The sequence below is a fragment of the Juglans regia genome, chromosome 2 (genome assembly GCF_001411555.2).
Source record: "Juglans regia cultivar Chandler chromosome 2, Walnut 2.0, whole genome shotgun sequence".
NCBI classification, from domain to species: domain Eukaryota; kingdom Viridiplantae; phylum Streptophyta; class Magnoliopsida; order Fagales; family Juglandaceae; genus Juglans; species Juglans regia.
In genome coordinates, this window is record NC_049902.1 from 27,889,530 (window position 1) to 27,904,453 (window position 14,924).

At 35.2% G+C, this 14,924-nt stretch overlaps 2 protein-coding genes across 2 annotated transcripts; one reads left to right on the forward strand and one right to left on the reverse strand.

Annotated features, from left to right (window-relative positions):
* Window positions 1-2,175: 2,175 nt before the first annotated feature.
* On the reverse strand, window positions 2,176-4,279 carry LOC108992496 (50S ribosomal protein L11, chloroplastic). Its single transcript, XM_018967093.2, has 4 exons — window positions 3,905-4,279; window positions 3,646-3,818; window positions 3,488-3,551; window positions 2,176-2,498 (listed from the first exon to the last, which is right to left on the reverse strand). Exons 1-4 carry the CDS (start codon window positions 4,170-4,172, stop codon window positions 2,290-2,292), a joined length of 714 nt encoding a protein of 237 aa, XP_018822638.2. The 5' UTR covers window positions 4,173-4,279; the 3' UTR covers window positions 2,176-2,289.
* An 8,486-nt stretch (window positions 4,280-12,765) lies between these two features.
* Window positions 12,766-14,180, forward strand: LOC118347724 (putative RING-H2 finger protein ATL50). The gene is made up of 2 exons (XM_035687852.1): window positions 12,766-12,909; window positions 13,293-14,180. Exon 2 carries the CDS (start codon window positions 13,414-13,416, stop codon window positions 13,939-13,941), a length of 528 nt encoding a protein of 175 aa, XP_035543745.1. The 5' UTR covers window positions 12,766-12,909; window positions 13,293-13,413; the 3' UTR covers window positions 13,942-14,180.
* Window positions 14,181-14,924: the final 744 nt, after the last annotated feature.

The following is a 14,924-nucleotide window of genomic DNA, read 5'->3' on the forward strand; positions in this document are numbered from 1 at the left end:
ATGTGTTGATATGTATTTTTGGAGGAGTTTTTACGTTGGCTACATGTTTGTTTATCTTTGGCCTTATAAATTAAGTCAGTATACTGATGTTTTTAATAGAATAATTATAAGTTGATCATGTTTTGATTGTATATATTAAACTCACTTTGTATGAGTTTTGTTTTAAATAAAGATTTGAAATATATTATTAGTATTAATATATATTTTTTTAGAAGTACATAGTAGTACAAGATTTTTGTTTTGAACTCTTTGAAGAGAAACTAATTAGTCTATTTTTTATTAAATGAAATATTTGCTCTCCTACTTTAATCAGATTTTGTTTTAATGAGTTTTTAAACCAAAAATGTATTTTATGGCATAATTGTATTTATTATTAATATTATTATGCAATTTTTGAAATATTCTGAGTTTAATAGGTATGTGGATATTGAGGAATTTAGGAAGTGATGGTATTTTAGAATTAAAAGAAATTTTAGGTTTCTAAGAAATTAAAATAGGTACTTCATGTGTAATATGAGATTATCTGTTCATTGAAAATTTATTTAAGTTACATAAATTTTTATAGGTGGCGATTGACAATTGTTCAATACTGTTATGGAGAATTTCTGAAAATTGGGGTTCATATACTAGTTTTGCATAAAAGAAATTAAATGAGGTTGAGTTTTGAAAATATGCATATTTGTTTTCAAAAAGAAATCTGAAAACAACTTCAGATGTTTGTTCTGCATATGCATAAATTCTATATAAGAGAAAGTATTTTCTGTCATGACTAGTGTAGACATGAGTTAATTTTATGCATTCTGTTTCTGAACTATGCAAAAATATCGAATATGAAAATATAAAAGTTTTTGGTATGAATAAATGAAAATATTTTGACTCTGTTTATTTCGAACATATGAAATGATCTGAAATTGTTCAGTATTCGGCTTTGATATGATATGGCATCTGAAAACCTTGGTATAAATTCTGTATCTGAATATGATCTGGTTCTGATGTTATTCTGTTCTGTTTCTGCTAAGGCTCTGTCACGGGTATAATGGTGGTTTATAATCCTATCACGGAAGTGAAACATGGTATATGGCCAGCCACGAGTATAATGGTGGTTTATAACTCTACCACGTGGTGAAACATGGCATACGGCCTAGTCACGGGTATAATGGTTGTTTATAACCCTACCACGGGATGAAACATGACATACAGCTCAACCACGAGTATAATAGTGGTTTATAACCCTACCACGGAGTGAAACATGGCATACGGCCCCGCCATGAGTATAATGGTGGTTTATAATCCTACCACGGGGGTTAAATATGGTATTTATCCCGATGAAATGCTTCGATATGATATGAAGATGATATCTCAGTTTATGATATGCTGGATTTTTTAATAAGAAAGTTTTCTGAAAGTTTTGCTCTGATATTTTGTAACAAGTTTTGTTTATGCATTCTGAAAGTAAATATGTTGTTTATGCATTCTGAAAGTAAATGTTTTGTTTTGCATACCAAACTTTATAAATGCTCATATTTGCATGCAAGTATAAGTTCTCTGCTTACTTAGTTGTTGATAACTCACCTCTTATCTCCATAATATTTTTTAGATATTTTGATGGTTCGTCTGAGGATCAAGATTTCGAAGCATTTGGTGAGATGATTTAAGTATAATGGATTAAGCATAGAAAGTTTTTATGAGTGTTGTCTATTTTTATTAAGAAATTTATTGTATTCTGATGACTTAGCATTTTGAAAAATTGGTTATATTGAAAAAATTAGTATGAATCGAAATTTCTATATGATATTAGAAATTTGGAGTCTATTATTATATTGTTGAAATGTGAGTTTAAGTGATAGGAAGTAACTTTCCGACCCGTGTGGAACCGGGATGTTACACAAGCAAAGCCCCATCCATAATCTTTCTCTGTTAATGAAAAGTCGTTTTTTTCCTGATAAGTAACTAGTTGTCAATTTGAAGGCATCCTCTCATTAACAAAGTCAGATAAATAGAGCAAACTTGAGGTAAACAGTATGATTAAAGCCTGATCGAGTGGCATAACCACTAATAAAAGGTAATTGAACAATCAACTTCGCCGTGTCAGATCAACAACTTTCAAGAAATCCATACTCACGTATAATTCTGTCGCAATTCTGCAAGTTATCTTAGTCAAGAATTTCCGGCCCAGAAATCCAAAATCCAAGGTATGGTATATAAGATCAGGAATTTGTCCATAGTTTTACACAAAGATGATTTATAAATCCAATTAAGCAAAATTGAGGGTAAAAAGATCGAACTGGTCTACACAAGTTCCTTTTTTTTGGGTTCAAGAACCGGAGGATCAATATCAATTCCCATATTAGCTGCAGTGCCTGCTATAATTCTCATCGCAGATTCAATACTGGTGCAGTTCAAGTCTGGTAGCTTTTCAGCAGCAATTGTGCGCACTTGTTCAATGGTGATCTTGCCCACTTTCTCTATCTTTGGGTCTTTAGAACCTTTGTCAACACCTACGTATTATTCAGTATAAGCTCTCAATTCAGCAATGGTTGGAAAAAAAACCTCTACTTAATTAAAGCTATGGTAACAAGTTACTATCAATATTTTTACAGATAACATCATAATAACACATTGCTATAAACCTTCTAGGCATGCCATCAATACATCACCAGAGTAACCACCCTAAAGTTGAATTGTCTACAAGATAAAAATTTCTCAAATAAGTGTCAAGATTATATCACTAGAGACTAGAGACAACCAACATTAATAGATCCTGCAAAATGGAAAGCCTGCAACCTAGCCTAAGGTTTTGTTTAAATAAGAAATTCAATTTCATAGGTTCCTATTTATAGGGTAACCACACGAAATCAAGATAAGATAGATATCCGGATCATTATGAAAATCAAATATCTTGATAATATGAAAATCAAATCTCTCAATGGATGATAAGCAAACCAAACTGTTGATTTACCCACAACACCAATGTCATACCCATTAAAACACACTTGGAGCTATAGCTGATCTTCTCCTTCAACTAGTTATAACTCAACCCGAGTTTCTCTTTTGCTCAAGGACCTAACTTCTAACTATTCATGCCATGTACAAATAATGAAACTTGGATTGTTATCAATTAATTCAAGGTCAAAAGCCACTAACAACGTGAAAATGTTTCTTTACACCCTAGATTCAGTATTTTAATTAGTGAATTGTCAGTCCGCAGGGTCAATTTATAGTTGTCCAGACTCTAGTTCTGAGATACAGGTTGGATGCATCAAAACTGATCCCATGAACGCAAGTAACGCTTCATTCCCACTCAAATAATTTCTGAATCAAATTGGTAATGCTCCCTTAAAAATAACATTGATAAAATGCCTGGAACTAAATTATCAAAGTGCATATACTAAGCCTCCAAAAATGGAAAAGGAAGAATATCAAACGTAAGACAAGAAAAGGGGGTAAAATTATCAAACATATGATGGGCATTATTAAAGAGGTATACCTGCGGCCTTTAGGAGCAGAACCGAAGCAGGCGGTGTCTTCAATATGAAAGTAAAGCTTCTATCCTATAAAGAACACAAGTAACCTTACACCAAATCCAAATGATAGAAAAGAAAGAAGATGATTTTAAAAGCAATAGAATTGAAGAATTGAACCGACATCGTAGACAGTAATTTCGACGGGAATAACATAACCGGCTTTGTCGGCGGTCCTGGCATTGTAATCCTTACAGAAAGCCATGATGTTTACACCCTTGGAACCCAGTGCTGGCCCTACAGGCGGCGCCGGGGGCGCCTTCCCTGCCTCCAGCGCCAGCTTTATCAATCCCACCACTGCATAACCATCCCCAACACAAAATTACACAAATTTTAATTTCTTAGACACATACCCAATGGTAAAAAGGATATAAAAGATAAACCTTTCTTGGATTTGCCACCGGGCTTCGGTGGAGCCATGGCAATGACTGCGAGACGCCTTGGTGTTGAAGTGAAAAGTGGGGGCTGTTTGTGAACGAGGAATTGGAGAGGAATGTAATTGAGCTTTGAAGACAGACCAATAATGCCGGTCGGTGAGGCCAAAAGAGAAGAAGAAAGTTTCCCATTGATACTATTTTTAACGCTGCTCTTTGAAGAAGAGAGGCTCGAAGGGAGCTGATAGTGGTAAGAAACGGAGAGAGAGGACGCCATTGGAAGGTAGTTTGGGAGCTTGTTTGATTCAAACCAGAGCTAAGTTTTGGATAAAACCCCCTCAACTCCCACTGCAGCTTGTCTGTACTCTTATCTTCTACGGCGAAGTCGACTGGCAAATATATGGCTTAACGACGCGGTCGTTTCCGTCTCATGTTTTTTGCACTTAAAACGGAGACCGTTTTGCACTTAGAGAGTTAGAGCATTCTCGAATAGCTAAAGTCATGCTCAAGCTTTAGTTAATATGACATGAATTTATCTTTATTTATTCTATTCACATCAAATTTTTATATTGAATTATCTATATATATTATTTATATAATAATAAAACAATCTTAATTTATTTTTTTTAAATTTTTAAATTTTATTATATTTTACCATTCTATCGATTATATGTTAATTAATAATAATATTATAGCCCTCAAAAAACAGTTGCTAGGGGTGAAAAAAAGGGGTGAACCGGTAAATCAGACTGGACAAGATCGGATTTGGTTCGGTCCGATACCCGTTTCATTTTTCTCAAAACCAATCAAAATTGGTCCGATTCCAGTTTTTATTTTTCTAACACCAGACTGAACCGGACTGGACCAGTTTATATATATGTTTTAATTTTTTTTTATATTCTATAAAATAGTTTTTATATTATATATAATTTTATGTAATATATATAATTATATATAAAATAATTTTGTATTATATGATAAATTACTAATTAATATAATATTAAATTTTAAAATCATATATCATTATAGTCTATTGTATTAATAGTTATACTAATACTATATCATTATATATTATAATATACTACAATATATTATCAATATATTAGTATATACTATAATATATTATATTATATACTGAAAATTGGACCGAACTGGACTGGAGCTGATAAAACTGGAAGTACCTATTTAGGATAGTAACCGGTGCGATATTGGTTCTTCAAATCTCAAAACCGGTATATATCAATTCGGTTTTAAAATATGTTCAAAATCGAATCGAACCGGATCAGTTACACCCATAACTGTTGCAACCAAATCATGGTAGGAAGTAAGGAAGAAAATATTTTTTATTCATTTTGGGTCATGCTATAGTAGCTATCAAATTTGACCCACAGCAGTAACTTATTATATCAAAAAGCCATTCCCTTTTATATTTGTATAATTTAATGCAACACATTTTGAAACTCTAATAGCCAAACATTCCATTAGATTTGTATTTATATAATCTAATGAGAGTGCTCTAATAGAGCTTGACAATGTGAATTATTTGAGAAGTGCTACCACAAAAGAAAAAGAAATTATAAAAATAAACTAAAAAATTATCTCTAGGATCTTACCTACTTCATATTGTATTAATAGATATAACGTATGGAAGAGAAAAATAAGTCATTCACGGACTTACAAAATTCTTCTTTTTTGCTTAACATAAACAGAGAGCATAATCCAAGTTGTAGAGAGAAATTTTGAAAAATGAGTAATGCTACTCATCATTATTTTTTTTATTATATTTTCATCATTTTATGATGTGGTATTATATAATTAGAGACTATTTATTATGTTTTATTTGTGAATCTATTATTTAATGTTATATCATTGGATGATAAGAATATGATGAGAAAAATGATGACGAGTAGAATTTTTCTTGAAGAAGATACCTTTTGTCACCATGCATAAAATGCAAAGGAAGCATCCAATCAACGTTGCAGAAAACTCGAATGAAGAGGGTCAAGAGACCATTAACATGTACTGCGCAGTGCGCAGCCAACTTGGGCGAGGTACCTGTGCATTATCATCTACTTTTTATCTTCTCCTTTTGGAGAACGTAAAGTCAACAAGCAAGAAAATGAGCCACGGAAGACCTAAATCAAATCTTCAAGAAATGGTCCAAGATGGCTACTCCCTTTCCCAAAGGAGAACATATATTACCATATGCAGTTCATCTAAGCAGTCCGAATCGAAGGACATGCATAAAAGCCAGAAAATGAAAACTTGTAAGGTGTGGTTTGGATAGTAAGATGAGATGAGATAGTTTTAGATAAAAATTAAAAGTTGAATAAAATATTATTAGAATACTATTTGTAATACTATTATTGTTTTGAGATTTAAAAAAGTTGAATTGTTTATTATATTTTGTGTAGAAATTTGAAACAGTTCTAATAATGAGATGAAATGACATACTTTTACTATCCAAACGGAACCTAAATCATAGGTGAGATCTGCGACTCCGCATTCAAATCCATGGATTTCAAATGCAGGCCACCTATTTGAATGAAAAATTTTATACACCATACTATCATCTCACTTTCATCTCACTAAGTAAGATGTAACACATTTATTACCATTAAATGATAATTTATTGCATGTTTTTTTATCGGAGTAATGTTATACACCACACTCTCATCCTATTTTGATCATACTAAGTAGTATGTAGCACATTCATCACCTTTAGATGATAAAGAAGCATGCAATAAATAATTATTTAATAGTGATAAATGTGCCACATCATACTTAGTGGGATGGTAGTAAGATGTATCAAATTTTTTTTTTTTTTATCTTCTAATGGTGATGAATGTGTCACATACTACTTATTATGATCAAAATAAGATGAGAATGTAGTATATAATATTACTTTGTTTGAATATAAGCATGCGTGCAACATGCTCGCCGTTGCTGCCTTGTGCATTAAATGATGTTGAAAGAAGAAAACATAGAAAATAAAAAATGAAAAATGATGTTCTTCTCATTCACTACACTTGATGTACAAAACAAAGTGGCATATATACAATTCCTACATTGACACTCTAATAAATAGAAAGAGACGAAAACTACCTGACCTACGTACAACCACTCCATCAATATCTAATCCACAACCACTTTATTAAATACAACCACTCTATTAAATTATAAAATAATGACTAGCTACAAAAGGACAACAAAAAAAAAAGAATAAGAAAAAGAATCCTAAGTCCTAGCTAACAAGGTTTAGCTAGAGGGAGCAAATTTCCATTTCCTCTCGTACTTAGTTTGAGATCTCGATGTTGCTTCCCTTTACTACATGTAGTTGTGGCCCCTTGCTGATCACTATGACTTGAATTTTGAGAAATGACAAGACTACGATGCATTGTGAATAAAAGTGATGGTCACGGGGACTAATATTTAACAAAGGAAAATGATAGTGACAACTATACTAGGACTGTTCATTTAGGTTGGGTTTTTTTTCGACCCAGTTTGGAACCCGAAAAATTCGGATTCTAGTTTCATGTTCCAACCAATAACAAATCCAGGTTGGAACCTGGGTTGCAAAACCCGGGTACACCCGGTCCAGGTAATAGGTTTAAGACTCGGAACCTCTTTTTTTTTTTTTAAGTTCTACAATTTTCACTGGGAATTTATCGTCTTTGTTTGCCACCATTCCTACTCTCCTGATTAGTAGCAAAAGTATTGGCGACTTGCTTGGAAACCCAAATTTCCTTCCTCCTTGCTCGTATATTCCGTAGCACATGATCAAGAAAAAACCATAAAACCAAGCTGTAATAAGAACTCAAGTAGATAAAGTTAATTCGTTTAAAATATTGCAGTGAATATATATTTTTTTTATTACTCTAAGCACAAATGTCAATTTGTCGATGATCACCATGTCCAGTATGTATTCTTGAAAGGAGGGGGAAGGTCTGTTGGATTTCGATATTGAAGAGCCAGGATAATCATTGGCCCCAATGCTTATTAAGTAAACTGAAAAACATCAAAACATCAAAAATTTCAAACTGTTAAAAAAAAAAAAAAAGTTTTGGCCTGGGCTAACCCAGTTCGGCTTCCGGCCCGAGTTTGAAACCCGGGTTCCGGTTCAGGTATATCCGAATTCTCGGGCCGAAACCTGGATGAACTTTCATAAACTATACTACAATTTAATTACAACTAAGTATTAAAAATTAATTAATTTTTTAGAAATATGATTTCTTAAAGTGGGAAAAATTAGGTTTTTAATTAACGTGAAATAATTTTTGAGTTGTCCAATAATTATAACTCTTTTTTTTTTAGAACAAGAATAATCCTTATTCAACTTATTACATCAAATTATGAATATAAGGAGGGACTCCCTCCAAAATAATGCTCTCATCAGAGAGTTTAAGTGCATCCTTAGCCATACAATGAGCTAAATTATTGAAGATTCTAGGAACAAAAACAAATTTCCATTGATGCAACTTCTGAAGCATAACTTGAATGTCTCGAACAATGATGCCTACTAAACTCTAGCTTTCATTCACACTATTGATTTCATTAACAACATTCTTAGCATCTCCCTCAATGATCACATTTTCCAGCCTCAATTGATCACATAGAATTATTGCTTTTAGAACAGCAACTGCCTCAGCCATTTTTGCCTCTAGGAATAATTCTTTGTTTGACTGCAAAGATGCCACCACCTTCCCTTCATGATCTTTGATGATAATCCCTATCCCCACTCTACAGTTTATGTGATCAACTGTTGCATCCCAATGCACCTTTAGCATGGTGGGAGGAGGAGCCGTCCATTGAGTTGCTACCTGCCTAGCATTGACACTTGCTGCAGAATCCCTCTGGTGTGCTACCTGGTAATCACCGACCTCTTGAACTGCAATTTGAACAATAGAACCTAGTGACATAAATTTTCCTTAAAAAATAAAAGCATTTCTTCTCTTCCATACTTGATAAACAGTTACTGGAAAGATAGCCAGATCCTCTTCACTTAATGTAGAAACTAGAGATGACACTAGTTCACAGAAATTTGTATCCATAGTCTGCATTTTCTGTAACTTTCTAGAACTGGAGCCCTAAACATCTTGAGCAAAATGACAGGACCACAATGCATGAATTATAGACTCTGGCTCCAATTTGCAAATTGGACAAAGGAAAGTCAACAATCTTCCTCTTGTATAGGTTCTGTTTTGATGGCAAGGATTCATGACAGACCCTCCAAAGCATCATTCTCACTGCATTAGGGACTCCTAATCTCCACAGCTTAGCCCAAACCTCACTCGTAGTCGATTTAACAGAAGGTTGCCCCTTGTCTGATGCCTCCATTTCACCAAGAAGGTGATAGGCACTCTTAACTGTAAATTTGCCATCTTTTGTGCATCTCCAAATCAACTTATCGGGAGCATTACTAATACTAATAGGGATTCTACTAATAGTTGCCAACTCTTCAGCAACAAAGAGATTTCTTAGCAAAGGTGTGTTCCAACCCCCATTAGATTTATCCATTAGAAAACTAACCAACTTCCCTTTATACCCTTCCTTCATAGAAGACTGCACCTTAAATGTTGATGGACTAGGAAGTCATCTATCTTTCCAAATGTTCACAATTTCTCCATATCAAGCCTTCCTGCAATACACGCTTTGCTGCCATAAAACTCCTCCATAAGTAGGATGCATTGCTACCAACTTTACTTCTTAGGAAATCAGTTCTAAAAAAATATTTTGCTTTAAGAACTCTAGTAGCTAATGAATGAGGTTGTTGAATAATCCTCCAACCTTGTTTTGCAAGCATAGCAAGATTAAAGTTTTCAAAGTCTCTCTCTGTATCCTAAACCCCCTTCAACTTTTGCCTTGTCAAGTTGTTTCCAAGAGAGCCATTGCGTCTTTGATTTGTCACCCTACTACCCCACCAAAATTTAGGCAGTTTAAAGTAAGTAGGTATAGCTTGCACTATAGATTTTAGTAAGACATCTTTACCAGCTTGTGATAAGAATCTAACCATCTAATTTTGCATTTTGTTTCAGATAGATTCTAGAATGGAATCGAAAGTTGCTACCTTATGTCTCCCCACATAGGATGGAAGGCCCGAATACTTCTCATATGACCTAGTTTCCTTGAGATTTACAACTAACAGAATTGCCATTTTAACATCAGACTTGGTATTTTTACTGAAATAGACATCAGTCTTCTCCATATTAAGCCTTTAACCTGATGCCACTTCATATGAATTTAGTAATCTGGCTAACCCGCTCCATTCTAGTACATTAGCCTTGCAAAAAAGTAGGCTATCATTTGCAAAAAACAAATGGTTAACCAATAAAGATCCCCTAGCAAAAGGAAATCTAGAAATGAAGCCTCTCTCCTCAGCTTTGTCCAGCATAGAACCTAAAACTTTTGAGCACAATATGAATAGATAAGGGGATAGGGGATCCCCTTGTCTTATGCCTTTCAAAGGATGAAACACCTGTTGAGGTGTGCCATTAATCATAATAGAGTAGCTTATAGAACCCACACACTCCATGATCATGGTTGATCACTCCTCCCCAAACCCCATCTTCTTCAAAATAGCTGCCAAAAAGCTCAATTCAAGCTTGTCATAAGGCATACTCATATCCAATTTGAATGCCATATAACCTTCATTTTCCCCCTCATCCTTTATTGCATTGAATGCATTGCTTCATAAGCAACAATGATGTTGTCAGAGATCATTCTACCTTGAACAAATGCATTTCGTGATGGTGAGATGAGACTTGGTAAAATTAGCTTCAAACTGTTTGCCAACACTTCAGAAACAATCTTGTAGAGGACATTGCATAAGCTTATAGGCCTGTATTCAAATATTAAAACTAAATTCTTCTTCTTAGGAATTAATGCAATAAAGGTCTTATTAATATCTGCTAAGCCTTTTCTAAAGGAAAGAATTTCCTTCACAACAGAAAAGACCTCGTGACCTATTTCATCCCAATTTTCTTGTGAAAAACCTGCTGAGAAACCATCAAGACCTGCAGAGCTCATAGGATTCATCTCAAAAACTGCTCTCTTCACTTCTTCATGGGAACAAGTCTTTTGAAGCTGAACATTCATTTCAGGAGAGACAATTGGTTCAACATTCCTTAGAACCTCCTCAATTTCCCATGGACGTGACATTTTAAATAGTTCCTGGTAATAACTTTGGAACATTTCACTCACTTCTACTTGGCCACTTGCTACCAACCTGCCTGTCCACTTCCATTTGAGATTTTTTTAATAGCATTAACTTTCCTTCTCTGAGAGGCGCATTTATGAAAATACTTTGAATTCTTATCCCCCTCCTTGAGCCACAACTATTTTGATCTTTGCTTCCACCTTATCTTCTCTTCTTCCAATAAAACATCCACTTCATTCTGTAATTCTTTAGTAATCTCATTAAAATCACCTTGGTTCAACTTTTGCATTTCGTGAATCATTTATCTCTTCAAACCGGTTTGCTTTCTCTGGTTGTGATCATAAGTCTTAGCCCAGTTGTAATTCTACCATTCTTTTTTGACAAAATGGATAATAATACCCTCTCTACTATTCTACAATCCATTTACCATGTACGTAAAACCTCTCTCGCTCTAGGAAAAACCTCTCGCTTCTCTCTAAACTCTCCCAAACTCAGATCTGCGAAAGGGGGTGGGAACTTCAGCTCTTTCCCCCTCTTTCCTCCTTCCCCCTCCCTTTTCTTCTGTCCATTTTATTTTCTGTGTAGTGCTTTTTAGTTTTATTTTTGTGTTTTACAGGCCAAATAAGGGAGGATCGATGTTTGGGTCTTCCCAACCATCGCGTTTCTACACACGCCCTACCGGGATGATGCCTAGCCGTTGATCTTCAAGACTACCAAATCTGGCATCCATCGAAGTGGAGTTTAGCCCGCACGCGCGGCACGAAGTTTCTGGATCCGTCGACGTGTGGCCATCACGCGCCTCCAAGGAGACCTCTGCCGACACCACGTTTGGCTTCTACGGACTCCATGACTCCGAGGCTTCCAAGATTGACCATCGTCTTCCCGAGTGACCAGTGCACTACTCGCGCCACTGCCGACACATCGTGCACTATTCATCCATTTTGTTTTTCTGTTTTCTCAGTTTGTTCCCTTTTCAATGTTTTGCTGGTGTTTTTTTTTCTATTCTTTTGTTGGTCCGAGTGAGGTGTTGAGCCTTTGGATCGGACACAATCTGGACAAGAGCTATTCGAGAGTGGTGGGCGATGTCAGGGTTGGTGATCGTACGGCCAATGCTCGCGCATAGGTGTTACCTGTGCAGTGGAGGTTGTTTTGTCCATGCGTGAGCTGGGTGCTCGTGCCGTCATGGCTCAAGATGCCGATGCTTGTAGTAGGCATGATGTCTGAGGTCACACCAGTGCTTGTGGTCTGTAGTTTAGTTGTTAGTTAGTAGTTGTTTAGTTGTTAATGGGTTTTATTTGTAGTTTTTTGTTTATTTTAGTTTTTAATAAAATAGAAATAGGCTAGATTTAGTGTCTATAGCTGTGTCTCATACTCTTCCTCTCTGGGAGGACAGATGAGGCCTTTAAGTTCTGTTTTACAGAGCGCTTTCTCTTTTAGGAGAGAGTTTGTTGAGAAGTTAAGATAAAATCTGCCACAAAAAATTTTGTATGTGAAGAAGTCTCAGAACTGATGCGTAATTTGAATTATAGTTTAAATTTTTTTATGTATTAATAAATCACATTTATAATTTCGGATCATTAATGAAACCAATATGTTTCCTTCGAAAAAAAAAAATCCGTTTACCATGTGGCATTAAATATAAGCATTCCACTGATGCGTCATTTATTAGAAAAAGAATGGGTCAGATGTCGATGTCCTCCGTTTAAAAATCTCCTCCCACTTTAAAATTAAAACCACTCTCATTTCACAATCTCTCACAAAATCCAAAGCTGACCTCCACCGCACCATCCGACGCTGGCCACAGGCCGCGCCACCCATCTGCCGTGCAACGCTGCTATCCAGCACACCATCATCTCAGGTAAGCATCTCTCTCTGTCTCTCTCATATTTGGGTATCCCCTAACACATGGGTCGGAAGGGTACGTATCACTATCCTTAACAAATATACTCCATCCGCAGCCTTTATTTTCCTAGTCAGAGATCAGGCTAGCTGCGTTTCAATCTTTCTCTTTGCTTGGTTCTTTCCGTCTCTAAGATGAAAGATCAGACTTGATCATAAATAATATATTTTTAGTTGCAGCAAATGGGTCAATTCCGGATGCCTTAATTTGTGAGTTTAATTGTATTATCTTGCTATGATCAGCAAGATATGGGGATGGATAGCTTATAATTCATATTGTTGTTAACAGTTCAATTTGACTTTTGAGAAAAATATCTTAAATATTGTGAATTTCTAAATCAGACACCAGGCAGTGACAGACATTACCTGCGCCATAATTGCTCATTTTCCGCATCACCACCAAGGCTCCATCATTTTCAACCCTAATTCCGACTGCTCCTTCGCTTTCTTCTTCAACACCTTCATGAATATCCTCTCTTTTCCTACCATACTCATGGCGTTAGCCAGTATTCCCATCGCAAAATGCATAAACATCACCTTTCTAGTTGACCTGCTGGGCCATCTGAAGTTCAAGGGGATGATGGCACTCTCTCGTCTGTGTCGGCCTCTCAATGATCTACCAGATCAACAAGATCATCAAACTGATCAAGACCAATCCACAAATAGTACATACGTTCTTGTAATCAATGGTTCATCTCCGTCCCTAGTCCCAGTCTACACTCTGATGGCGTTGATCAAGAAGAGGGTTCCTGTAATAGAATACGGCATTTTTGTTGAAAGATATGGATCAGTTGCGCATGAAATGGCATGTTCTGTATGCTTGAACAGCGTCAAGAGAAGCCATGAGATCAGGGAGCTGTCTAACTGTTCTCATGTGTTTCACAGGGAGTGCTTGGATCGATGGGTAGATGAGGCCCAGGTGACCTGCCCTTTGTGCAGAACTATGCTGCTTCCAGCTGCTAGGAAAGATCAGATCATGATGATGTTATAGTTCACGTACAGATGATCTCATCGATTCTCCATGCATCAAATATGTATCAGAGTAATTTGTTGCGGATTAATTTGAATAAGTCATACATGCAAATACAACTGGATCATTGTCACTGTCGATCGATGGTACTATTGGTCTGCCTAATGCTTAGTGATAATATATATGTAGGCATATAAAATCCCCTAATAATTAATTATTCAATTTCGTTAGGTTGACTAATTATTAATTATAGATATTATTAATTGTTCTCGTGTGTTTCACATGAAATTTACCATTCTGCCTGCATTTTTAGTCTTCATGAATCATTGTGATTGGAGTACCGTTTTTTTTTTTTTTTTTGAAGGGTCGTTGGAGTACTTGAGAACAAGGTAAAGTTACAAACTTTGCAAGAAAATTGCTTTCTATTGACAAAAGTTTTGATCCCACATTTAATTATTTTGCAATGGAAATATTTTTCCCCATTCATCCGAAAATCCTAGTAACCAATCATATATAGCAGGAATAAGGCTTCACTTAGTAACTTTATTAAAAATAAATGCACGTGTTTAAGCTAAAGTCGTAATAAGGAAAACATCACATATACAACCAATAGAATTTTTATCCCAAATGATGATGAAGGAGAAGCATCCAAACAAACTTGTTTTGTTTGGTGAAATGAGATAATATGAGATGAATTGAGATGGTTTGTGAATAATAATGAAATTATTAATTAAAATTAAATGAAATGAGGTGAAATATTTCATCTCACCTCTGCCGTTTGTCTCGTTTAGATGGTGAAATGAAATGAGATGAGATGATTTATGAATAGTAGTGAGATAAGTGTTTTGGTGAATATCGTGATCCCAAAAAAGACATTTCTATGCGTGACATTTGACGGCCGATCTGATTGAATGTGTTCGAACAAATTTTTTTAATTTCATTTTCTAATATTCATTCGAAAGTGAACTACCATTTAATTGGAATTTTTGGATAAAGATAATCGA